This window comes from Acomys russatus, chromosome 7, assembly GCF_903995435.1.
Source record: "Acomys russatus chromosome 7, mAcoRus1.1, whole genome shotgun sequence".
NCBI classification, from domain to species: domain Eukaryota; kingdom Metazoa; phylum Chordata; class Mammalia; order Rodentia; family Muridae; genus Acomys; species Acomys russatus.
The window spans coordinates 55066590-55094359 of NC_067143.1; the positions used below are offsets into that span (position 1 = coordinate 55066590).

General features: G+C 36.4%; 2 protein-coding genes across 4 annotated transcripts; one reads left to right on the forward strand and one right to left on the reverse strand.

Annotated features, from left to right (window-relative positions):
- Nucleotides 1-245: 245 nt before the first annotated feature.
- LOC127192188 (olfactory receptor 52E1-like) lies at nucleotides 246-10823 on the forward strand. Of its 2 annotated transcripts, XM_051149509.1 has the most exons (2): nucleotides 246-260; nucleotides 9900-10823. In XM_051149509.1, exons 1-2 carry the CDS (start codon nucleotides 246-248, stop codon nucleotides 10821-10823), a joined length of 939 nt encoding a protein of 312 aa, XP_051005466.1. The 2 variants fall into 2 exon arrangements, with proteins under 2 accessions (XP_051005466.1, XP_051005467.1); XM_051149510.1 differs by lacking the exon at nucleotides 246-260 and having other exon boundaries at nucleotides 9888-10823.
- Nucleotides 10824-12451: 1628 nt separating this feature from the next.
- LOC127192190 (olfactory receptor 52D1-like) lies at nucleotides 12452-22925 on the reverse strand. Of its 2 annotated transcripts, XM_051149512.1 has the most exons (2): nucleotides 21991-22925; nucleotides 12452-12473 (listed from the first exon to the last, which is right to left on the reverse strand). In XM_051149512.1, the coding sequence occupies exons 1-2, from the start codon at nucleotides 22911-22913 to the stop codon at nucleotides 12452-12454; spliced, it is 945 nt and encodes a 314-aa protein (XP_051005469.1). In that variant the 5' UTR covers nucleotides 22914-22925. The 2 variants fall into 2 exon arrangements, with proteins under 2 accessions (XP_051005469.1, XP_051005468.1); XM_051149511.1 differs by lacking the exon at nucleotides 12452-12473 and having other exon boundaries at nucleotides 21969-22913.
- Nucleotides 22926-27770: the final 4845 nt, after the last annotated feature.

The following is a 27770-nucleotide window of genomic DNA, read 5'->3' on the forward strand; positions in this document are numbered from 1 at the left end:
CTTATAAGCAATCTTTAGGTATTGTTTTACACTGATAGTCTCTTTTTTGAGTAATTCTTTATTTTAACCATCTTTAATAAGAGAGCATCCTTGTATGTTGATGAATTGAGGCCTCTGCTAACCTCTGAATATAGTACTGAAAATCAAATCCAATTGACCAAATGAGGGTCTTGCAATGGTAGGTCAAGACTGTCAGCTTGATTGTTTTAAGAAACACCCAAGAGATTACTAAAACTCACTTCTGGATGACTTTACATCAAGTTCCAAACACTATTAAGTCATGAGGACAAATCGCCCAGTGAAAGCTTTGATCTATTGGGACATTACAAATTTGAAGGTTTACATGTTACACATTTTGATTAACATACTCAAGCTCGCAGAATCAATACACATTCCTCCATAAATGTTGTAGAAATACACAATCCCTGTGAGTATCTCAGTGTTCAGTGTTACATGTTAGAATCTTCAGTTCCATAACTGAGGTGGTCACAGATTTTAGAGCCTAAGGATTTGATGATGAATGCAGAGAAGTGTCTCAGTGGATCCTATCAATAAAACAAATATGTTTTAAAATCTTGAAAGCTAAGAATACAAGATACTTCCATATTTATCTGATAAATGTTACCTACACAGCTACATACATCAATAATTCCTTTTATTATTTTATAGAATATGTTTGATCATTTTCACTTCCCCTAACTCCCCACAGATCTATCCCACCTCCTTTTTCTACACACTTTGCCCCTCTCTCATGCTTTCTCTCTCTCTCTCTCTCTCTCTCTCTCTCTCTCTCTCTCTCTCTCTCTCTCTCTCTCTCCAAACACACACACACACACACACACACACATACACACACACACACACAAACACACACACATTTTTTTTCAAAAAGAAAGACAAGAAAACAAAATCAAAACAAAATAAAGAAAACTAAGAAGCAACCCACCCCCACAAAACCAAAAATGAAAACAAATATAAAGGTAAGTGGAAGTATCATGATTGTATTTTAATCTCAAAAATGACTAATAAAACCAAATGCATTTGTTGGCAATGTAAAACTATAAGCATATTCTCTCCTCTATCTTCATATATGTAAGAATAAATATTTCTGTCAAAGAACATAAATTTGGCCTGTGTGTCATTAGCAGGATAAATTTCTGAGCATGTTACATCTTGAGTTCAAACTACAGAACTGCCCTTTTGTTGTATATCAAATATCTTTCTTTGATCTGTCTGTTCATATGTATGTCTATCATCTATTACCTATCATCCATCTATCTATCTATCTATCTATCTATCTATCTATCTATCTATCTATCTATCTTATATATGACATATTTTCATCTTTCTGTCATCTAAATATATTATCTATTTATCCTCTATCATCTATCTATCTCTCATCTATCATCATCTGTGCATTACATATATGTGATCCATCATTTGAACCATCGTTTCTTGAGATTAGTATACCATGATGAGTTTTAAATGCTTCAGAGTATGAAGTCTGTGTCAGACTGTTTGTCAGAAAATTTAGCTTTCTGACTAATTCAATCTACATTTAAAGGAAATTAATATCAAGTATTTTTACATTACACAAATAATTTAAAGTCTCTATAAGTGTTTCATGATGTATAAAATAGATATTTATAGCAACAATACTATAACTTATTGCTAATTTTAGAATGAGTAATTCTTTAAAAAGCAATTTAAACAATATTCCAAAGATATGCTATCATTCATTATACATCAAACAGAATAATTTTTCTAAAAGGCACTGGCTAGCATGTTCCGGTAATGTTACATAGCTAGTTAGTCATGCCTCTATTCTTTTCAAAAGCTTTTTCTTCAGTTTCTGCATCCAAGATAACCCACATCTCCTGTCATCTCTTCTTTCTCTTTCCATTTATTTGTCTGCAACTGAAAAATGAGAGACTCACCAGGCTGAACCCCAAATGGAATCTTGCCTTGGCTGTATACTACTCTGGACTGTTTTTATCAGACCTTTACAACTTCTCAGGAAGAACCTTTCATTATCATTTCCCATAGAGACAGTATTTTTAAAAATCCCTGTGGATTTCAGTTCTTATTCTTGCCTGATCAATGAGGAAAACTGTAGTTTTAAAGAAAACCAAACTAGAGGAAAGTAGGTATTTGAGCAAGTGCCTTGTATATTTCTGTGAACTTATTCTGAGCTTGCTATGCATTAAAGCAACAACAACAACAACACACACACACAACAAAACAAAAACAAAAAACAACAACAAAAAAATTAAAATTATGCTACCCTATAACAGGCCAAGAGTGGTCTGATGTTTGACTACAGGTGTCTGACTACACAAGTCATCAAAAACAGGCCTATTGTGAACAGTGAGTTATTTCTATTGGAGTTCTTAGCCAGTGAGGACCTGTTGATGACAAAAAAATTATAGGCTGTTGACAATGCACTTACTTCCCCTCCAGAACTTGTAAGATTGTAAGATCTTATTGCTAGCAATAACACATATTTGAGCAATAGAGCATGGAGCTATCAAATTGGTCCTGACCTGGAAAATTCTATCCCTACTGGGGGGCTTTCGTATTGCTGGGATGTGCTGTGTGCACTAAAAGTAAAGATAATCCACAATCTTACCAAGATGTGAACTACTTGAGTTACAATAATAGCTGACCTGGCAGGACATGCCTTCTGCAGAATAGTGGCACAAACATCATGGTAGTAACTTACCGCTATCTGATAGAATTTAAGTCCTTCTGCGTAAGATGAAACACATACCTGACACTATTATTAAACAATGAACCCATTGCTAGATACATCGCAGACCCTAAGAGACAACATACTACTGTTATTTTGCTTAGTGGCCACAATATTTAACCAAGTCCTAATAATTCATCATTATATTCCTAGGTCTCCTAACCCTCACCAGAGAAGCTTCTATTTTCAGGAGATGGTTATAAATGCAGAGACACATGTGGCCAAGGGTTAGAGAATAAAAGACAGCAGAATGGTCTACTCTATGGAATATCTATAATCCAAGGACACTCCCAAGACTGAGGGATTAATATGTAAGAGTGTGCAGAAAGAGTGGAAGAGTCAGAAGCGGTGGATGACTACAAGTAAACATCAGGGTAGTTACACATATGAATTCAGAGTAGTTGTGGCATCAAACACAAAACCTGTGCAAACTAAGCAGCCCACATCTCAGCATTGAGACGGGTGGGTGCCATTGTAATAGTACACTCTTATGATCCTTGGAGATTTAAGTTAACAGAATAGAGAATAGTGGGAAAATAAAGGTATGCTACTTTTCATCGAAATTCATAAAAAGCCATCGTTATATATACAGTATAAATGTTAAGTATGTGCGTATAAACTTTCAAATAAAAGATTAAAAAATTACCCTGTTCTCAGCTTTCCTCAGTTGCATGTAGTTCTTTGTATAGAGTTGAGGCCTTGTGGACTTTTCTCTGTCTAGAGGTGGCCTTCCTCGTGGACGAGCACTTCTGTTGGGAGTCTGGTGTCAAACAGCATCCCCCAAACATACATGCAGGTCGCATTATATGGAATTAATGGATCATATTTAGCAATACATATGTATATACATCAATGCCTGTAATTAGTACAAAAAGAGGCAATAAATTTGAAGGCGAATAGGGAGGACTATATGGGAAGCTTTGGAGGTAAGTAAGGAAAAGGGTAAATGTATTTAAAATATAGTCTCAAAAATTAAAAATTATCATTAATTACTAAATATTAGAAATTAAAAATATAACTGAGTAATTAAGGTAAAATGATAATAAATAGATATTTTAGAATATAGCAAGAAGTAAGTTTTTAAAGAAGTGGGAAGTAACTGAAAACATAATGAAAAATATTGTAAAATTCCAGGAGCATGATGCCTTCCAGCTGTAGAGAGCATGTGTAGAATGTCAAAATAAATAGGTTGAAACAAACGCAATGTTACAGAGAACTGGCCAGTCAATTCTTATTGTTCAGTCAATGATAATAATATTGAAATTATAATTTTCATAGCATTACTATATGGAAGAAAACACTGAAGAAATGTCTACAAGACCTGGCCAGCTAGATTCATTTGTCATATGATGCAGATGACTTAAAGTATTCAAGTGGTAATTAGATATCACTAAAACATCTGCCTATTATATGTAGTGACTCCTTCACCTAAGTGGATTAACTACTGGAATGGAATGAAACAGTTTCTCTGTTCATTTTTACATAAGGGATCCATCAGAATCTATTAAATTATTGTAACCTCATGAAAAGAGGAATGAAAAGGCATGTAAATATACTCATTCATTATAGTTCAGTGTTCTAGAGGAATGAAAGGGCATGTAAATATACTCATTCATTATAGTTCAGTGTTCTAGAGGAATGAAAGGGCATGTGAATATACTCATTCATTATAATTCAGTGTTCTAAAATGGTCTGTTGATGCTCTAAAAGAGTTGCTTCTTCTTTGACTAAAAATTTCAACAACAAAAGCAACTTTCAGTTTTCATGAATGCTACTTTCTCTGTAACATTGCATTTAGTTCAATATATTTGCTTTGACACATACTACATGCTCTATACATAAGAAATATAACATACTTCAGCAATTTTTACAATATTTATATAAATTACTTGTCTATTAATAATTTCCTTCTTGCTATAATCTACAATAAATATTCCTGATCACCTTACTTTAATTTGGGTACTATATATTTTAATTTTTGATCTATAACCATTAATGATAGCTTTTTTTAATTTTTGAGACTTTACTTTATAACAACTTGATTAACCAACCTTCCACTATCTACAATTAGACAGTGCTTATATTGATCTTTTTTTCAAAAGACAGTATTTCTCTGTGTAGCACTGGCTGTCCTGGACACACTTTGTAGAGCAGGCTTACCTTGAACTCACAAAGATCCATTTGCCTCTTCCTCCCTCTATACTGTCTGATCTTTAAATTGACACAAGCCAGTTATCTAGAAGTATAAACTTTAATGGTAAAAATCAATTCATCTGACTGGCAAAACTCTGTGGGGGCATTTCCTTGATTAATGGCTAACGTTAGAGGGTTCAATTCATAATGGGTGGGGTTACACTTGGGCAAATGGTCCTGCGATGTATAAGGAGGCAAAGTGAAGAAGCCATGAGAAGAAAACCAATATATGGTATTCCTCAACTGCCTCCACTACAGTTCCTGCCTCCAGGTTCCTGCCTCAAGTTTCTGCCCTGATTTCCCCTCATGATGGACCGTAAGCTGTAAAGCTGAAATAAATCGTTCCCTACCCAAGTTGGTTTTGGTCATGGCATTGTATTGCAGCAATAAAAACCTAATTAAGACACTGTCTGTGGACTTCCTTCAGTTCTCGCCCAGAATTCTGGAAGTCTAATAATGCATATTTTGAGGAATGTTGAGCATTCCAAATCATGTCACATCAAATATTCTATCCAACTTTATTTTGATGGACAACTGCCAACATACTATAATCCCTTCATATTTGCTCTTCTCTTACTGGAACGGTTCCCCTGGTTTCACAAATCCCATGTGGCTGCATTCTTTTCACCTTCAAACATCTTAAATCTTATTTTCATAGTATCAGGTCCCCTAAATATGCCACCCAGACTTATCAGCTTTTGAATCAGCATCTCCACTATTCATATTGCCATGTATGTACTCGCCTAATCTGTCTTTTTTCTACATTGTGTTAGTATTAAGTAACACTTAAAACAGTGCCTACTATGCAACATACTATAAACATATATTTGTTGAATTGTTAAATGATGAAACTTGGATCTTCTGCTGAGTAGCACACGTGAGTCACTATTATGGACAAAAGCTTCCAATATGGAAGCCTGAAGCCTCATATCTACAGTACCATGTAGGCAAACTTATGCTTCTTACTTCTCCCTCACCAGAAAAACAGGGTAATCAGTACATATGTTGTGAGATTTTAAAAATTCACCCTATATAAAAATTCTGTATTATATAAATTTCAAACTCTAGATCAAGAATATGATACTCTCTCTCTCTCTCTCTCTCTCTCTCTCTCTCTCTCTCTATATATATATATATATATATATATATATATATATACACTCATATACACATACATATATGATAGTATATAGATACATATTCAATGGGAAATGAAAATGATCAGTCTCCCTGCCTTATGCTTTTTTAAAAATTTATTCTTGTTACATCTCAATGGTTATCCCATCCCTTGTATCCTCCCATTCTTCCCTCACCCCCCATTTTCCCCTTATTCCCCTCCCCTATGACTGTTCCTGAGGGGGATTACCTCCCCCTGTATATGCTCATAGGGTATCAAGTCTCTTCTTGGTAACCTGCTGTCCTTCCTCTGAGTGCCACCAGGTTTCCCCCTCCAGGGGACGTGGTCAAATGTGAGGCACCAGAGTACGTGAGAAAGTCATATCCCACTCTCCACTGAACTGTGGAGAATGTTCTGACCATTGGCTAGATCTGGGTAGGGGTTTTAAAGTTTACTGCCTGTATTGTCCTTGGCTGGTGCCTTAGTTTGAGCGGGACCCCTGGGCCCAAATCTGCCTATCATAATGTTGTACTTGTAGGTTTCTAGGACCCTCTGGATCCTTCTACTTTGCCATTCTCCCATGCTTCTCTCATCTAGAGTCCCAATAGGATGTCCTCCCCTCTGTCCCATGGATTGAGCTAGAAATGATCATAATGAGTGAGTTAACCCAGAAGCAGAAAGACTTAAATGGTATATACTCACTTATATCTGCATACTAGCCCAAGGGGCATGTCCCACAAAAGCCTTATGCTTTTATACCTGGTTTCCAATTAAAAGCGAAAATATCCCAAAGAATAATAAGCTATATCTCAATGTATTCCACATTTGTGTGGATTTCTTCACTTTAGGATACGGTTGACTTTTGAGGATTGATGATGTTAACCAGAGAACAGTTCTTTACTTGGAAGTGGCATAGTCCTTCTGAATAATATTCTCTCTCTCTCTCTCTCTCTCTCTCTCTCTCTCTCTCTCTCTCTCTCTCTCTCTCTCTCTCTGTGTGTGTGTGTGTGTGTCTGTCTCTGTCTTTCTTCACACACACATGCACGTACACATGGAAATAAAATATTTAATGATGTAACAAGATAAAAAATTTCTTGCAAGTAAAGAATTACCTACATTTGAAAATCTGGTGCAAGAAACAGGATATGGGTTTCCTGTCTATGAATATTTAATTTCACCAGACATATTTAATCTGACCTCAGAGCTTCGTTAGCTCCCTGGGGTTTTCCAGAGGTCTTACTCTGGGGAGTGTGAGTGCAGTAGAAAGCAGCTAAGGGGATGAAGCTCTGTAGAAACCTAAGAGAGATTTGCAAGTTCTCTGGGTGCTGGTAGGTCATGTGAGAACATGGATCCTTTACTGTGGCTATTTGAAATCAAAGAAGAGAACAGTAGGTGAAACAACAATGGGAGGGAGGAAAAAATATCCTAATTTAGGAAAACAGTTAAAGGAACTATCTACAAGAATTGATTGCCATAATCCTGTACACATTTTAGCAGCAGCTACCTTCACTTTTATTGTTGTTTTGTTGGTTTATAAATACTTGTACAATCTTGTTGTGAAAGTCACAGGCCCTTAGATCCCTTTGGCATCATTTTTGTACTCTGCATTTCTTTACTGACTTGTATTTTCTCTGTGCACTTGTCCATCACTGTTTTTTCTACTCATGCTTTATATATCTCATATCGTTACATCTACTTCATATTTTTATTGTAGATTGGATAAATAGCTCTGGTGGAGACTCATATCCCACAAGAAAAGAGAAGAATAACTCGAAGTTAAAGGGTTCAGAAATTATCCTTCGCCACTTGCCTCCTAGTGACACACAATCCATCTACTTGCTTCTTCCCCTCAAGCAGTAGGTAATATTTATCACATTACAATGGTACAGTCTACAGGGATAGAAACTATTTTTTGTACATGTAGAAGCAGATATAGCATGCCCAGTTGCTTTAAATTGTAAATATTACCATCTGTCTCAGAATGTTCATAAAATATAAAATCATGATAAGGACTTCGCATCTGGTACTTTAGGTTTGAGGATACACAAATACTGCAGCCATACCAGATTCAAGTCTACTGTAGTGTTTTACTCTGTTGCATTACTAACAATAGTATAGCCATCAACTTTAGACTTTTTAAGTGATAGATCAAGAGTGAAGCATGTGTCTCAAGAAATTCTCCTGTGGAAGCCTTTTATAATTGTATTTCATGGATGAGTAATCATATGCACAGGGAAGAAGAGAACTTCCTCCTCCCATACTTCCTCTCTCACTCCTCTTAAAAGCAAATGAACAGCATAATGCCAATAAGCAACAAAATGTAGATTTATTTATATAGACAAAATAGTTTTATGTCAGCTGAGTGTGAGCACATAGAAGAAACCTTGAGATGTAGATAGTCTAGATCTCCTTCTCCCAGCCCTGCAGCCACGTAGTCATCACTTCTCAGCTTAGTGCTACTTTCCTGGACAGTTGGGTTACATTCCCTAGGAGTTCCTCTCCTCCTCTCCTATACTAGTGGATCTCTGGGCACCAATTACGATACTTCTATGTTGTTGTCTCCTTCCAATATCAGAGAGAAATTTTTCTTCCTTTTCACATACACGAAAAAGAAAGAGACTAATAAGTCCTTTTTTTTTTTTTTTTTTTTTTTTTTTTTTTTTTTTTTTTTTTTTTGGTTTTGAGGGAGATGAAATGGCAAAAATTTGGCAAAGCAAGAACATGATAGACTTAACATGGAAGATCAGTATACATACATTATCTAAAATTATGTGGTAGCTTTGTAATGCCTTACATATTAAAGCATTTGTGTTTCTCTATGTATATGTGTAAAAATGTATGTGGCCTTCTTGGTAGTATCAGCAGGAAGATACTGAGAGACAAGAAAGCCTTTCACCATGTCAGTTCTCAATAGGGGTCTGCACATATTCCTGTCAGCAGACTCAGATAAGAACATTTTCTGAAACAAACTTTGCTGTTGTTTTGTATATAGGTTTTCAGGGCAGCATGTCTCTCTGCTGTGAGTACCAAGAAGTGAGAGGCTAGATGACAACTAGAGTCTGAGAAACAATTTGAAAAACTTGATCAATCAAAATACACTTCTATAAAATATGGTTTTGATTTCATGAGACTTCATTTCATTAATCTAAATTGATTGAGTTGTGATGTTAATTGCTTCCTTTCTTTCCCACAGGAATGAACATTCTCAGCTCATCTTCTGCAGGCATTCTTCGTGTAGATTCTGGAAAGTTTATTTTAGACAGTCTCTTTTCTCAACTGAAGTCTGGAAATTAGTGAATGACTGTTATCAGTCGATTGACATATTGGGACTATGCTTTTTTTTCTTTGTTATTTCTAGTGACTTCATTTTGAGGTGTGTGTATATGTGTGTATCAGAGTGCAATGCTTGTAGATGTTAGAAAAAGATGTCAGATCCTTTAAGTTGGAGTTACAGGTGGGTGTGTGCTGCCTGAGGTGGGTGCTTGGAACCAAGGGCTAGCAGCTGAACAATCTCTCTATCGTCACCACCCTTTTTTAAAATATGAAGTAGACTGAGAGCAAACTATAATTGGGGTATAACATAAGGGAAAATAATCTATTTTCCATAAAAGGTAAAAAGGAAGAAAACAAAATACAATATATTTGTTTTATACTAAATTATAGACTTACTGAAAATTCAAATCACTGCAATCAAGAAACCTAGGTAATTACGACAGGAATTTCTCTGATATAGTATCTTGTTTTGTTGCATTAGAGAAGAATGCTGTCTACGCAGCGTATTTGATGTATTTGGTCTATGCGGTAATTTGGCTTAGCGGTCACAGAAGGATGGCTTCACAGAACACTACTCTATTTCACCCATACACTTTTCTCCTCCTGGGAATCCCTGGATTGGAAAACATGCATTGTTGGCTTGGTTTTCCTTTTTTTGTTGTGTTCCTGACAGCTGTACTTGGGAATATAACCATTCTTTATGTAATTCAGACGGAGCACAGTCTCCATCAGCCCATGTTCTACTTCCTTGCCATCTTGTCTTCGATTGACCTGGGCCTGTCCACATCCACAATCCCTAAAATGCTTGCAATCTTCTGGCTCAACCTGAGAGAAATATTATTTGAGGGTTGTCTCACCCAGATGTTCTTCATCCACCTGTGCACAGGTATGGAGTCAGCTGTTCTTGTAGCCATGGCCTATGATCGCTATGTGGCCATCTGTAATCCTCTTCGCTATACACTGGTGCTGACAAACAAGGTGGTATTCATCATTGCTTGGGTCATCCTCCTGAGGCCATTGGTTTTTGCCATACCCTTTGTCTTGCTCATCTTACGGTTACCATTTTGTGGGCATCAAATCATCCCACACACATATTGTGAGCACATGGGCATTGCCCGCCTGTCTTGTGCCAGCATCAAGGTCAACATCATCTACGGTTTATGTGCCATCTCTATCCTGGTGTGCGACATTGTAGCCATTATCATTTCCTATGTCCAGATTCTCCGTGCTGTGTTTCGACTGTCTTCTCAGGATGCCCAAGTGAAGGCACTCAGCACCTGCGGATCTCATGTATGTGTCATGCTGACATTCTACACTCCTGCTTTCTTTTCATTTATGACGCATAGGTTTGGCCGGAATATACCACGGTACATCCACATTCTCCTGGCTAATTTGTATGTAGTCATTCCACCTGCTCTTAACCCTGTAATCTATGGAGTCAGAACTAAACAGATAAGAGAACACGTACTGAAAATGTTTTCCAAGAAATAAAGCACACCTTTGGTATTCATTAAAATCAAAACAAAACAAAACAAAAACCCCTAAAAAAGAGATGCATAGAAAAGGTCAGTTATATTAAGTGTTCAAAATAGAAAAGGGAAATTTGTAAGTTACGTATTCCTATTTAAAGAGAGGTTTGTCTATTTTGACATACTGACCTCTTGAGTCTCTCTCTCTAACCTAAGTATTTAAAATTATGCTCAAGCCATCATTAGAAAATATTTTTAAAAATTTCAGTTCAGGAAAAAAGTCATGATTCTTCAACTTGATGCAAATCTTAGTGCTTCTTCAAGTCTGCCTGAGCATTCCAGCCATGTGCACAAAAAAAGAACAAAATTCATAATCAGGGAAACAAAAAATGATTAATCAGAACCCTTTTATGTTGTACTGTCAAACCCCAATGACAGATCAGCCCTGTTAGTCCTGACCTCAAATTTATGAAGTCAGAGCATCTGCCACACAGAGACTTTGACTATCAGTATAGCTGTATTCTTAAAATTTGTTTAGCTAATGTAGTGATATGAATCTGACCAAATAACTGAGAATCCCAGTTATGTGAGGCAATGTGAGAATTTCCACCGTGGTCACAATTATAAAACCTGTGGGATTCTGGTCAATGTGCTGCAGTTCTATTTTTCCAAGGATTTCAAGCAAGTATTATTTACTTGCTTTATTTGTAGTTAAATTTAATGCCAACAACTCAGAAATCATGTATTCTTTTCAAAAATTGTCTTTGTCTGGAAGGTTTACTATGTCCTATCCCTGAAGAGAGTCACTGTTATAGAATACTAGAAGTTCCAGCAATGGCAAGTCCAGCATTATCTATGTTTGGTTTTGTTTGATAGTTTCATTGGCTTGAATCACATATAATATCATCCAGTGTTATATAGATCTGTGTAACATAGTTGGCATTATGTGAGTAAAGTTTCCAGGACCAACAACTTTGAAAATTCTGATAAAACCTAACTTTTGGCTAAGAATTGTATCTAGAACCTGTACAAATTTATAAACCACAGAGATCCAATTGTCATTTTGGTATGAGATTGGCTTCCAAATACACTCCTTCGCTATTCCATGACATGCTTATTCTGTAGAAGGAGCTTCAGGGGAGCTCAATATCTAGTGGCATCATTGTTAAAAACATGAGATTACAAATTATTAAAGGCAACTTGTATTAATTCACATTGCACCTAAACTAGATAATCTCTTGAAAAGTCGCCCAGACTTATGCTATGTAAGAAGACACATACATGATTCTTTTAGGATTTTAATGGATATAACTATCTAAACAACCCTTATATATGCTTTATTCAATTTATAAAATATCCTTAAGATTAGATTCCTATACTTGTACCCTTGAAAAATGAGAAACATTTACTATTATGTTGAATGGCTTCCATATAATTGACATGGTTTTAACACATTTGATAGGATTATAAGTGTAGCCATATAGACCTGGCATGTACTATTAAACTTCTAAGCGCATGTTTGGATTCTTTAATAAGCACTTCAGCACTTAGTTCATTAATTAGCTCTTGATATGAATGTCAGCTTTTACTAGATTACAGATTTCCAGTCTTGTTGTTTTACTCTTGTGTATGGTGTGGTCTGGGTCTTTGTCAGTGTCTACTCCACCTGAACCTCTTTAGTCTACTACAGCTTTTGTCTTTCCTTTGTTCCTATTCCACAGATGAACCCAGGCTCCCTCAGCAAATCATTGCTACTCCACCCCTACACATCAGGTGCTGAAACATAAAGAACACTATTATTTATTGTGCTGGTTTTGGTTATGTCTCAAGCAGATGCAAACTTGCACACTTGCTAAGAATAGAGTGATTTGAATAAAAACATCCCTCCACATATTCCCTCATAAAGATAATTTCTATGAAGCTATGAATTTCTTCATACTATATGCAACAAAACTTCCAGGGAATACTCGGAATATATATCTAATTTTAGGAATGTGTATATTCTCAATGTTCATCGATAAAAATCCAAATCCCTGGCTGATTAGGACTCAGGTAATCAAGTTTATCCCTTCTCAAGTCTCTGATGGATTTGAAGACCAGACAGCTTAATTTTACAATGAAACTTAGTTGTTTAGCAGTTAAGATATTTCTAGGTCTAGATAAATGTTTTAAATTGATAATGATAAGGTGTGATGGAGATTGATATACATTCAGAATTTTAGATGCACCAAGATAGGAAAGATGTTTCTTCAAGGCTGTGAAATACAAAGAGCCAAAACACTAAAAATGTAACAATTATATAATTCCTAATTGGGTTATGTTTCTTTTTGCTATAGGTAGTTTATTGTATATATGTGTAATAATATAAATGTATATATAAAACATATTTTGAAAAAAATTAAAAAATAAAACAGGAAAAAATCCAAACCTCTACTGTGCTTTTCATCATTTAGAAAGATTGAACTTTAAACTCACATCTCTTTTTTTTCATCCTTTAAAAATTATATAAAAAAAGGAATGTGACCTGGTGGCACTCAGAGGAAGGACAGCAGGTTACCAAGAAGAGACTTGATACTCTATGAGCATATACGGGGGGAGGTAATCCCCCTCAGGAACAGTCATAAGGGATGGGAATAAGGGGAAAATAGGAGGGAGGGAAGAATGGGAGGATACAAGGGATGGGATAACCATTGAGATGTAACAAGAATAAATTAATAAAAAAATTGAAAAAAAAAGGGAATGTGTATTAAATAATGGGTGGTTATAGGGAATGAACGCGATGGTAATCTTTGACAGCTATATATGTGGGAAAGTGTGTTTCTAAGGACTTTGGTGAGTTTTGGCTGTAGATAAAATTAATGTTAGGTTATATAAAATTATAATATTGAGGCTATACAGACATTGAATGCTTATTTGTCTACTCATTGGCCAATAGGGCACACAAGTGAATGGACATTTACTATTTGGTATTTGTGAACATTATGTCAGATAAATTTGCATGATTTAAATGATAAAGCATACAATTACATATTCACTTATTTAAAACCAATAAACAATTGTTGATGCTTCCCATGTTTTTAATTTGAGAAATGAAGACTTTGGCTTAACTTTTTATGTAGTTTATAGGAAATTTATTTATATTTCCAGTTACATAATCAAAACTGCAAAAAAAATTTAAAAATCGTGGATGTCAAAATTCAATTTCCACTGTAGTGTTGCCTTCTCTGTAGCTACATTTGAGTACACACATGCTGTTGGTAGTCTCCTTAAAATGAATTTTATAATTTCAGCATAATTCTGGTGAGAATCATCCATGAAAAACAATAAACATTAACTAACACCAAAAGCTACAATTACAGTCAGAGAGTACGGAGTGTTATCCAGAAATTCATGAAAATGTGGGCAGGAACAGATTTCTGTAAAGCCATAGCATAGTTCTGAGATAAATGATAAAGACTTCAAAAGCCCAAGAGAATAATATGGTGACTGGAAAAATAATGTCAGTGTCTGGTTCTTTTGTTGTGAAAGCATATAATTTCTCACAAGCATTATATAGTCTTAAATTATAGGTGTATAAGGTGTGAGTGATTCACAGAATAATTAAGGCTAGATTTCTGCTCTTTGTATGAGCAGGAAAAGAAGACTTCTGTAAATCTTCATTCATGCCATATGAAGAATGGCATCTAATAGTAATTCATAGGGGTTCTGTAGTCAATAAGAAGCATTGTCTATGCCTAGACATTCACATTTCAGCCAGTCTCAGAGCTATTCCCATATTGTGGGAGTAGCAATATAAGTTACCTGCGTGGTCTGCAGTTTAAATTCTTCCCATCCTGATTGTAGCCCCCTCCCTTTTCCCCTCTCCCTCCCTCCCTTAGTACTTAGACAGGAGAGCCTTCTTCCACTAATATCTGACCTCAGCCTATCAAGTCTCATCTGTCATCTGTATTAGCTGTAACCTCTTCCTCTGTAGCCTGGCAAGGCCGTCTTGCCAGGGAGAAGTGATCTAAGCTCAGTGGCCAGAGTGCATGTCTGAAGTAGTTCCTACTTTCCACAAGTGAGATCCATAAGGAGACTGTGCTACTACACCTGAGCAGTGGGTCTAGGTCCACGTCATACGTGGTCCTTGCTTGATGCCTTTGACTCTGTTTTGTCATGTAGTTATCCTGTATTATTTGGCTAATGTCCAATTATGAGTGAGTATATATAATGTATATATTTCTGGATCTGGGTTACCTCACTCAGGATGATCTTTTCTAGTTCCATCCATTTGCCTGCAAATTTCAAGATTTCCTTGTTTTTAATCTCTGAATGATATTCCATTGTATAGATGTACCACAGTTTCTTTAGACATTTTTGGTTGAGGGACATCTAGGTTGTTCCCAGATTCTGGCTATTACAAAGAAAGCTGCTATGAACATTGTTGAGCAAATGTCCTTGTTGTATGGTGGAGCATCATTTGGGTATATTCCCAGGAGTGGTATGGCTGGGTCCTGAGGTAGAGTGATTCCCAATTTCCTGAGAAAGCACCAGATTGATTTCCAAAGTGGTTATACAACTTTGCACTCTCACCAACAATGGAGAAGTGTTCCCCTGTCATCTGCATTTTTTATTCTAGCCATTTGGATAGGTCTAAGATGGAATCACAGAGTCATTTTGAGTTGCATTTCCCTGATAACTAGGGATGTTAAGCATTTCATTAAGTGTTTCTCAGCCATGTGATATTCTGCTGTTGAGAATTCTCTGTTTAGCTCTGAACTGCATGTTTTAATTAGGTTATTTGGTTTGGTGGTGTTTAATTTCTTTTTTTTTTTTTTTGTTTTTGTTTTTGTTTTTGTTTTTTATTAATTTATTCTTGTTACATCTCAATGTTTATCCCATCCCTTGTATCCTCCCATTCCTCCCCCCCCCCATTATTCCCCTCCCTATGGTGTTTAATTTCTTGAGTTCTATATATATTTTGTATATTAGTCCTTTGTCCAATGTAGGGTTGGTGAAGATCTTTTCCCAGTCTGTAGGCTGTCACTTTGTTCTGTTGACAGTGTCCTTTGTCCTACAGAGGATTTCCTCAGTGTCTGTCATTATGTCTTCTTTTTTGTTTCTGATTTTGTTGATTTGAATATTCTCTCTCTGCCTTTTAGTTAGTTTGACTAAAGGTTTGCCAATCTTGTTGATCTTCTCAAATAACTAGCTCTTGGTTTTATTGATTTTTTGAATTGTTTTCATTGTTTCCAATTTATTGATTTCAGCCCTGAATTTGATGATTTCCAGCCATCTACTCCTCTTGGTTGTGTCTACTTCCTTTTTTTTTTCTCTTTCAGGTGTGCTGTTAAGTTGCTAGTATGGGATCTTTTCAGTTTCTTTATAAAGGCACTTAGAGCTATGAACTTTCCTCTTAGCACTACTTTCATTGTGTTCTGTAGATTTAGGTATGTTGTTCTTTCTCTTTCATTGAATTCTAGGACGTTTTTAAATTTCTCTTTTTATTTTGTCCCTTACCCAGATGTCATTGAGTAGGGAATTGTTCAGTTTCCATGAGTTTGCAGGCTTTTGGTTGTTTCTTTTGTTGTTGAGTTCTGTCTTTCATCAATGGTGGTCTGATAAGATGCAAGGGATTATTTTGATTTTCTTGTATCTGTTGAGGTTTGCTTTATGACCAAATATGTGGTCAATTATGGAGGTTCCGTGAGGTGCTGAAAAGAAGGTTTAGTCTTTTGTGTTTGTGTGAAATGTTCTCTACATATCAGTTAGGTTCATTTCTTCATAATGTCTAATCAGTTCCCTTGTTTCTCCATTTAGTTTCTGTCTTGATGATCTATCTATAGTGGAGAGAAGGGTGTTGAAGTCTCCCAACTATTAATGTGTGGGGTGTGATGTGTGGCTTAAGTTTTAGTAATGTTTCTTTACAAATTTGGGTGCTCTTGTGTTTGTGGCATAGATGTTCAGAATTGAGAAATCATCTTGATGTATTTTTCCTTTGATGATGATGTAGTGACCTGCTCCAGCTCTTTTTGTTAGTTTTGGTTGAAGGCCTATTTTGTCAGATACTAGAATGGCTACTCCAGCTTGTTTTTTAGGTCTGTTTGCTTGGAAGACAGCTTTACAACCCTTCACTCTGAAGTAATGTTTATCTTTATTGCTGAGGTGTGTTTCTTGTATGCAGCAGAATGATGGATCCTATTTTTGCATCCATTCTGTCAGCCTGTGTCATTTTACTGGGGATGTGAGGCCATTGATGTTAAGAGATATTAATGACCAGTGGTTGTTAGTTCCTTTTGTTTTGATGTTGGTGTTGAGTGTGTGTTTCTGTGTTTTGGATTTGAGAATGTGGAGTTATTTATTTCCTGTGTTTTCCTGGGTGTATTTAGCCTTCTTGGGTTGGAGTTTTCCTTCTAATACCTTCCTTAGGGCTGAATTTGTGATTAGATACTGATTAAAATTGGTTTTGTCATAGAATATCTTGTTTTCTCCCTGTATAGTTATTGAAAGTTTTGCTGGGTATAGTAGTCTGGGTTGGCATCTGTGGTCTCTTAATGTTTGCATGACTTCCATTCAGGCCCTTCTAGCTTTCATAGTCTCTGTTAAGATGTCAGATGTAATTCTGATAGCTTTGCCTTTATATGTGACTTGAATTTTTTCTCTTGCAGCTTTTAATATTCTTTCTTTGTTCTGTACATTTAATGCTTGATCATTATGTGGCAGGAGGATTTCTTTTCTGGTCAAATGTATTTGGAGTTCTGAAGGCTTCTCGTGTGTTAATGGCATTTCTTTCTTTAGGTTGGGGAAGTTCTTCTATGACTTTGTTGAAAATGTTTTCTGGCCCTTGGAGCTTGGAGTCTTCTTCTATTCCTATTATTCTTAGATTTGGCCTTTTTATAGTGTCTCGGATTTCTTCAGTGTTTTATGTCAGGAACTTTTTAGTTTTAACATTTTCATTAACTGATGTATCGATAACTTTGATTGTATCTTCCACATTTGAGATTCCCTCTTCCATTTCTTGTATTCGGTTGGCATGGCTTGTGTCCATGGTTCCTGTTATCTTTCCTGTTTTCAAACTCCAAGATTGCCTCACCTTGTATTTTCTTTGTTACTTTGAATTCCCTCTTTAGGTCTTGTATAGTCTTATTCATTTCTTTCTCCTGTTTGATTGATTTTTTTCTGAAATTCTTTACAGGATCTATTCAATTCCTTCATTATTTTGGATGCATTTTCCTTTAGTTCTTTATAGAATTTATTCAACTCCTTCATCTGATTGAGCGTATTTTCCTTTGTTTCTTTGAGTGATTTATTTTCTTATTTCAAAGCTTCTATAATTTTCATCACCTCAGATTTAAAGCATTCTCCTTGCATTTTGTGTTTGTTCATATCTCCAAGGCTTGCTGTGTTAGGATCACTGATTTCCTGTGTTGTTATATGGCTCTCAGTTTTGTTGCTAGTCTTGTACTGTCATCTGGTTGTCTCCTGTGTTAGCAGGCCTAGGAGTTCCTCCAATTAAGTTGATATCTGCAGATTGGGAGCAAGTAAACAGAACTCCAGGTCAAAGGTTTTTTGCTAGGGCTCCCCAGAGGCCTTCTTCAGATGTTGGACAGTGGTGTTAGAGCCTACATCCAGCTCAGCTTAGCTAGGTTCCCTGACTGTATTCCAGTTGGGTTGGATTGGGAGGAGCGAGCAGATATATTTCTAAGCCCAAAGTTGCTCAGGTACCCTACAGCCCTTTTTGAGATGGCAGGGCTCTATCTGATGTGTTCCAGATGGTTCTCTGTGTCTGGCTTGGGCAAAGCCAACTTAGAGAGATTACAGCTCCAAGCTTCTCAAGAAACAGCAGCTAATGTGGGGTGTGGCCTGCACAAGTCTCTGCTCTGTTACCTAGGTGGACATGGCCAATAGGTTGTAGGTGGGCAGGGTGAGATCAGGGCTAGAATCTGCTAGCAGGATTGCAGCTAATGGGTAATGTGGCCCAAGCGGGTCTCTGCTCAGTGGCTTACCTTGTGTCTTAGCCGTATCTAAATGGTATGCTTCGGGCGGGTGCATGTATACAGACCACGGCTTAAAGTTGCTGGTAGGATGGCAGCTAATGCAGACTCTGGCCAGAGCCTGGATTGAGCTCTGCTGGCCACAAGTATGCTCCCAGCTGGTAAGCAGTTGGGGTGCTGTGAGAGATCGTGTCTCCAAGCTGCTCAGAAGTTCCAAAGGCTCTTTTGGGATGGCTGGGGTATAATTATCTGCTCTGTGACCCATTCAGTCTAGGCTAGCAAGCAGCTGGGGCACTGAGATAGCTCAGGGCTCAAAGGCACTTGTATGCCCCGCAGCTAATGTGGATTATAGGAGAGCCCAGAGCTACAAGTGTATCCCACAGTTTTTCTGTCTGGGATCCCGCAAGCAATAGAAGGCAATGAGGACCCCAAAGCTGCAAGGATTTCCCACAGTCCTTCCCAAGATGGCTGCTAATGTGGACTGTCCCCACGGATTTTTCCTTGGGTTGGCTTGGTGGCAGGGGGTAGGACTCACCTGTGCCCCACACAATTTGTTTCCCTCTCACCTGAGAATCAGCAGCACTAGTGTTTTGTAGTTCTCAGTTTGGTCTTTAGGTCATCGTGCAGTCCTGAATTTCTTGCTAATCAGATGCAGTGTGCAATCAGTGCCGCCATCTAGGAATCCCTCCGCATTCTTAAAAGGAATTTCTACATTAAGATAAATTTTATGTATTTTCCAGAGAAAAGTATGTCTGAGTCTTTTTAAGAAACATTCTAAACATAACTTTATCTGGCCACTATTGAAATTCTTCCTTATGCCCTGGAGATTGTTACAAGCATGTAATCACTAACAAGCTAGTAATCCCTAAATGAAGGCCATCAATCCCGGAATCTTTTTGTGATGTATGCCCCTGAGCAAATTCAAACAGTGTAATTGGACTAGGGTAGAGAGAGACAATTGACATACTCTAATTGGCTAGAGGAATAGGTTATGGATTCAAAAACTTCCTTTGCCATATGCTTAGAGACCTCTGAAAATATAGTTTAAAGGTAAAGGGCAGGTCTTACAGAGTGTACCCTCAGAGGAATAGAACTCAGTAAATAACACAGACTGACTAAAATAACTTTTCCTATTTCATAGCATAGATCACAAGACATATAGTAAAACAAGTTAGGTAATAGTATTTGCTATTCCTAAAAAGCTTGATTCAGATATTTCCTGCTTGCTTGCAGTGCTTACAAACTGCAAACATTTCCAACCTAAAAGCCGGCAGTCATATAATAAATGTGTTTGTTTTGTAGACGATGTTTTTTTAGATTCTTTCAGTTGCAGTTACAGGGCTGATAGTAGAAATAAAATCTGTTTGGCTTGAATTTTCTAAGCATGATTGAACTTGTAATCCCAAACTTGTAAAGGAAAATCAAACACATAATCTTTATTATGAGAGCTATGAGACTCACCAGGCCACTCATGTCTGAATCTCTCCTTTCCCTTACCTTACTCCTTAATTTCTTGGCAGGTGCCTGACACCAATGCACCTAAGAAGGCATCTGGCACCACAGGTTCTCAACATTGTCATACTATAAATGTTAGAGTATACTTAAATTCAAACATCACCTGGACACTTTCCTTGTCTTACAATAGACAGGGCAAAATTTTAAGTGTACTGAATTTAAGATTAGTTGGTAAAGATTTGTTCAAAATGGAGGAGGGACAGTAAAGTACGGATAAAGAAGAAACAATTACACATTCTAGGAAGGACCATAAAGTGTTGTCTAAATGCCTAAATGAAGGTAGGTAAAACAAATGCTTTTAGAAAGCTTCTTGTTTATTTTAAAACTCTACATGTTAAACATATCTAGACTGATGTTTCCTGTAGCAAAATACACAGACACTTATGTTAATATGATATTTAAGTAAGCTCCATGGTAACCTCAGTTATTAGACTCAAATAGTCATGTTAAGCCAGAAAATGAGGCTCTTCGGTGCGGACTGATGGCTCAGCCATGAAGGTTGTTCTTTCAGCAAGTAGGCTTAGGTGTGATTCCAAGTACCAACATGGTGACTCACATTAATCCATATCTTCCATTCCAGATGATATGATGCCCTCCTCTGGATTGTGTGGGCATTGTGCATGCAAATAGTAGACAGATTTTCATGTAAGAAATAATAAAGAAATTGAGGTCTCATTTTGAAAAAAGACAGTAAGACCCCCCCCCCCCCCATTTTGGAGTATTTATATTTCTTTTTTTTTTTTTTTTTTTTTTTTTTTTTTTTTTTATTAATTTATTCTTGTTACATCTCAATGTTTATCCCATCCCTTGTATCCTCCCATTCCTCCCCCCCCATTTTCCCATTATTCCCCTCCCCTATGACTGTTCCTGAGGGGGATTACGTCCCCCTATATATTCTCATAGGGTATCAAGTCTCTTCTTGGCTACTTGCTGTCCTTCCTCTGAGTGCCACCAGGTCTCCCCCTCCAGGGGACATGGTCAAATGTGAGGCACCAGAGTATGTGAGAAAGTCGTATCACACTCTCCACTCAACTGTGGAGAATATTCTGACCATTGGCTAGATCTGGGAAGGGGTTTAAAGTTTACCTCCTGTATTGTCCTTGGCTGGTGCCTTAGTTTGAGCGGGACCCCTGGGCCCAAATCTGCCTATCATATTGTTCTACTTGTAGATTTCTAGGACCCTCTGGATCCTTTTATTTTGCTGTTCTCCCATGCGTCTCTCATTTAGAAACTGTGGTACATATACACTATGGAATACTACTCAGCTATTAAAAACAAGGAATTCCCGAAATTTGTGGATAAATGGATTGAGCTAGAAATGATCATAATGAGTGAGTTAACCCAGAAGCAGAAAGAATCAAATGGTATATACTCACTTATATCTGCATACTAGCCCAAGGGGCATGTCCCACGAAAGCCTTCACTTACCAGGAAACTGGGACAGAGGGGAAGGCATCCTATTGGGACTCTAAATGAGAGTATTTATATTTCATCTTGAAAGCTTTATTGAAGTTCTCAATCTAGTTAGAGATCTTTAAGCAGAAATCATATTTGGATAGGGTTAGTTTTTAGTGCAACAACGCAATCACTGATTCTAGAAAGTGATATTAAAAAAGATACATGAGAAAATCGAAAGTATAATTTTTTTATGGTGTTTGTCGACAACAAAATAATTACATTCAAATCCTTTGGAAACAAAACAATTTAAGCAACCTGTCTCTTATCTCCTTGGTTCTTACACCATAAATAATCGGGTCCATCATGGGTGGTACAAGTAGATACATATTGGCGACAAGTATGTGTACATGTGGAGCCACTTTATGCCCAAACCTGTGGGTGAGGAAGGAGAAAAATGCTGGCGTATAGAACACCAAGATGACACAGACATGTGAACCACAGGTGCCCAGAGTCTTGAGTCTGGCATCCTTGGAAGGAAGGTGGAAGACAGTGTTGAGTATGAGGACATAAGAGCAAATGATTAGTAAGAAGTCCACCCCACCAGTGAGGAAGGCAACAATGAGGCTGTAAGCTCTGCGGATGCTTGTCTCAGCACAGGCAATCTTGATGAGGGCCATGAACTCACAGTAGGTATGGGAAATTATATTAGTTTTGCAATAGGGAAGCCAGCGAAGCAAGAAGGGGTGAAGACTGAGAAACGCCGATCCTCGAAGTACAATAGCCAGGCCCATTGCCCCAGTTACAGTGCCTGTCAAAATGGCTGAGTGTCTTAATGGGTTACAGATGGCTACATAACGGTCAAAAGCCATTCCTACAAGGAAACCAGACTCCATGGTTGAGCAAGAGTGAATCAGGAAGACCTGAGTGAGGCAAGCTTCAAAGGGAATCTCTCCATCATTGAACCAGAAGAGGCTGAGAAGTTTTGGAACAGCTGTAGTGCATACCACAAGGTCAGCCACTGCCAACATGCAGAGGAAGAGGTACATTGGCTCATGGAGGCTGGAGTCTGTCTTGATGATGAACAGAAGTGAACAGTTTCCCACTAAGGCCAAAATGTAGCCCATGCAAAAGGGGATGGAAATCCACATGTGTGCTGCCTCTAACCCAGGAATGCCAATGAGAATGAAGGTTGAGGGATGAACATCAGACTTATTGTATGTCAACATGATAAGTGTCAAATATTTGTGGATGGTACCCTTAAAGGAACAATGTTAATTTATAAAATGTTTCAAAGGAGGAAGTCAACATGCAAGGAACTGTATTTCACAGGTCTACCTGATTTATTGTACAATTTTTTCATTACATAATGGAATCTACTAATGTTATAGTTACTCTATTTTTAAAACAGCATCACATGTATTGGGATTTAGACTTTGCTGACAGTGGCATCTGAAAAAGTCAATATTCTTCTTTAATGAGATGCATTTAATTCTTGCATGTTCCATGCAGTTAGCAACTTTATTGCAATGTTCTCATCAATGTTTTCATTGATATATTATTTTGTGTTAATACTTTCCTTTAAAAATTGAAACCAACTGGACAGTTAGTGAACATTTGAGAATCATGCATATGAAAGAATAAACATTAGTCAATGGAGAGTGATACGTGAGAGGTTAAAGGAGATGCTCTTCATGTAATTATGATCTTTTAGATGTTAGTAATCATTTTAGTAAGTACCAATTGATAGTGTACTTAGGCTTTTCACACAAGAAAACAAATACTTAGGAAAGTGTTTCAACGCTCTGAAATGATTGGGAGGAGTTTTATTTACATCTGCCTGATTATCATTAAAGTGAAGTCATGATTCGAATGAGAACAAGTTAGAAGATAATTAAGGCAGAGCTTTATTTTTGGCCCTTTACTCCCTGACTGGCTGCAGAATTTATCTGCACACTTTCACTTAGATGGTGGTTGATTGCATTTAATTTTATTGTAATTGGTGGTTTCAGGTCCAATTTTTTTTTTTTAGTCAAATGATTTGATCTCCTTTACGTTTACTCTACAGGTATTTTATTTCATCCAAGACATTATGATTTTCCCATTGTTCTGAAAATTTCTCTTGTATCCTTCGACACCATTGTTAGACTCAAATATCTTTTTGCTTAATACACTAGTTTTGTTTTTAGACTTTTAGAACACCACTTAACACCCCCATATAGTTAGTTCTTTTCTCTTAAGAAAGGAAATTACAAGTGTCCTAATTTTTTTGCATTTATTATAATAAATATCTATGCATCACAGAGTCCTTTGGATGATGAAAATTAACCCTTAAGTCTTTGCTCAACAGTAACTGAACTGGAAGGTTCATAGAAGACTGAACATTAATTATGAATCAAAATGATAGTACTTTAGACTCTTAATATGCTTTTGATGGTTCACAAATGAAGAGTTTATTTAATTTCATTACTTCACTTACAGAGACAGCAGGGATCTATATTCATTTGAACTTGGCACAGCTGGGCACTCAAATAGGAACCTTGAAAAATGTAGGCATGGCATTTGTGAGTCACAACAAATACTGAATAGACGAAGAATCTAAAAAGTAAGATTGTCTAATGGTTATGTAATAATATAATAGCTAACACAGAATTCTCAGTAGGTAGTAATGAGTCAATTTTTTCCTGTGAACAATTCACATTATTATGAAATGTAAATTTAATTTATTTATTTAGTTGATTACTGTATAGTATAGTTAAGCTCAGTTGCAACATTTAAACTGCTTATAGAACACAAATCTTGTTTCTAGCCAGGCATGGATTTCAGAATCCTCTTGCCAAATCCCGCTGCTATATTACACTAATTATGTGTCACTACACTGATGTTGCCTTCATCAGAAATGATAGATATCATCCTTTGTAAAGCATAAAAATACACCCGTGCCACAGTTATTGATGAATAACGGCTGTTATGCCATTTTAGAATGACACAAAGAAGCAACTCCAAAACTTAGACCTTCTTTCTAATAGACCTTTTTCCTATGTGCCCACTCAATCACGACCATTTACTACAAACAAGGCACACAATGTAATGACACTCCCCAGTCTTAATCATACTCTGCTTTGTGACTGAGTTCATTTGTGCACTTCTAGAACAATGTATTCTATTTTATTTTCCTCTTATTTATTCTTATCATTTCCTTATTTACTTTAGCTTTTATTAAAATTAAGTCTTGTATACTTTGTTCTACATTTTGGTGCTCTTAATATATTTTTTTTTTAATTGGAAGCAATTCTAATCTTTTTCTGGTCAAGGTTTCCTTTCCCCCAACTTCTCCTGGATCCTTATACCTCCCCAATGTTACTCCCTGACCATTCTTTCTCTCTCTTTGAAAGAAGACAAATAAACAACAACAAAAAACACCCCCAATAAAAGCACAAGAAACATATACACAATCCACATATATTTAAAATTTCTCCTTTGCTATTTGTTACCTTCATGCATTGTAAACATTTTTAGTAGAAAAGTAGAGTAAGTTATGATGGAAAAAATACACAATGCAGTTATTGTACATGTTCAATAACTATACATAAAGTGAGTTCAACTTTAAGTTCAATTATTAAATTAAAAATAATATAAATCATGTAGTAATGATAATTATGATTAATAAAAATACGAGATTTTATGATAAATATGAGGTTAGGATTAAACATCAATGCTTAAGAAAATTGATACAACCTTTAAAAAATTATAGGTTAAATATTTGTATAAAAATAATATTTTGAAAGAGCAACTAAATGAATTGGAACTCTTTCAGTTTTATATATATATACATACATAACACTATGTGAGGAGAGTCTTCATTATAACACTATATTAAATGATGCTGAATTATTCAAAATATTCAATTATAAATTAATTATATATAATTAATTTTTATATTAATTACTGAGCAAACTTTAATAGTACATGCTTCTATAAACTAACATAAAATCAAATCAAATAAACATTAGTTTTTTATTGATGTTGAGGTATAAACACAGAAACTTTAACATATATGTATGTACATATATAATATAAGCATTTTTATACTGAACCTTTTATAAACGTTATAAACAAAGAAAATAATTTACATGGGGATGCATCCAACTTGGTACTCTGAGGCAGTTGATGGACTAAGAGGGGTGTAGACTATGTGTAATTTACCTCTATTACTATAGTTGGCCTTTTAAACACTAAGGACCTACTGCTTTCTTGATTTCCCTGTGGTCTTGCAGTAAGTAAATAAATAATGAAAACATGTTTGTATTCATCAGGAAGAAACCACAAACCAAGGTATTACACACACTATATTATTAGTGACATTTGAAATGTAGTTCTCTCCAGCTCTTTGTCTGTAAAATTGACTGCTGTTCTATCTATTGTTCTTGGTGGTATTGCCCGCACATGAAATAGTTTAGAAACTTCTGAGCAGAGTTGAAAAATCTATTCACATATCACCTTTTTATTACCTTTACAGCTTTCTTGAGTTAGTATTGACATTGACTCCTGGTGTTTGAAAACAAAGCATTGCAAACTTCAACTGTACATTGTACCTAAAACAATGTGGAGCAGGATTAGCAAGTAAAAAAATGACATAACTATGGCATACTGCTTTGAGAAGGAAGAAACATGGGCCAAACTTCATAAACATGTGAGTTTTGGTCAGTTATACACTGTACATCTCATTCCCGTTTTTTACTAGTTTTCTAACATACTGGAGTACACAGAAAGGCCATGCATCCTTCCTTCCTAAGAAAAGCTGTAGCCTCTCAGCTTCTAGCAAAGATATCAGAGAATAGCCACAATTATTTGTATGGCCAACGTAGTCTAAATGGCAACCATAAACCCAAAAGAACTCATCAGTCCAAGGAAAATTTACACAAACCTGTTTATGGAACTGGTCCTCTAGGTAGAGCCCTCACTCCCTCCTCCAGCCAGATGTTCACCCAAGTAATGACATACAGAAAGTTAATGTGCAGTCCTCACCTCACTTGGTGTTGTGTACGGAGCAAAGTGAGTCTTTGAGCAAGCCCCATTCTCTCATGACTTATACCTTTCCATTTAAACTTATTATGGACAGCTTCCAGCTGTTTCTGACTCTCATTGGCAAGAAAGGAGAATGCCATCTCCATGGGAAAGGGAAACCACAGGGAGTTTGAAATTTGAGATCAGAGGATTACATAGAGATGCTGAGATCAACACCATCGGAATAACATCAGAATCCAAAGCTTAGAGGTCAGGCAGATTTCAACTCTCTGTAGCCTGATTCCCAGCAGAATTGCTTAAATCTCAGAAGAATTCTTTTAAGTATACATACTTGTATGTATTGAACACACCCCCTGGCAATTCCCTGTCCTCATAGTTCCCTTCCCTTCCTATTATTTGCCTCCTAGACTGTTGTGCTTCTAGTTAGATTTCTTATATACATACATATCATATATATAATCATATGCATATAATACTTTTGGCATATGAAATCCAGGAACTACCAACGAGAGAGAGAATTTAATATTTGTCTTTTTGGGATGGTTTTATTCATTTATATACTTATCTCCTGATGAATCAATTTTTCTGCAAATGAATGTAATCTCATTCTTCATGCCGTCTGGATAATATTCCTTATGCATATATACCTAACTTCCTTATCTAGTTTTGTGTTAGACACCAGGCTTGTTCCATAATTTTTCTGTTATGAACATTGCTGTAATAAACGTTGTCAAGTATCTCTGATATATTAACCTAGAATTCTTTAGGTGACTGTTCAGGAAAGTCACACCTGAGTCACATGAAAGTTATCTATCTATGTTATTATTTGTATGTTTTTTGATAAAAACACTAGTTGGCTTCCATAGTTGACTAATTTATAGTCTCATCAATGGTGTATGTGGCTTCCCTTTTGTAGAAATCTTGATCAGCATTTTTTGTTCGTTTCTTAATGCCTGCTATTATGATTGATATTAGATGGAATCACAATGTAGTTTCATTTACATTTCTTTGATATCTAGATCTTAGTATTTAATATATTGCTTTCATAATTTATCATA

Coding starts and splice junctions, on each gene's coding strand:
- LOC127192190 (XM_051149512.1), bottom strand. CDS start 22,913: ATGTTGACATACAATAAGTCTGATGTTCATCCCTCAACCTTCATTCTC. Junction 12,474..21,990: donor AGAGACAGGTTGCTTAAATT/GTTTTGTTTCCA, acceptor TAGACTAAAGAG/GTTCAGGTGGAGTAGACACT.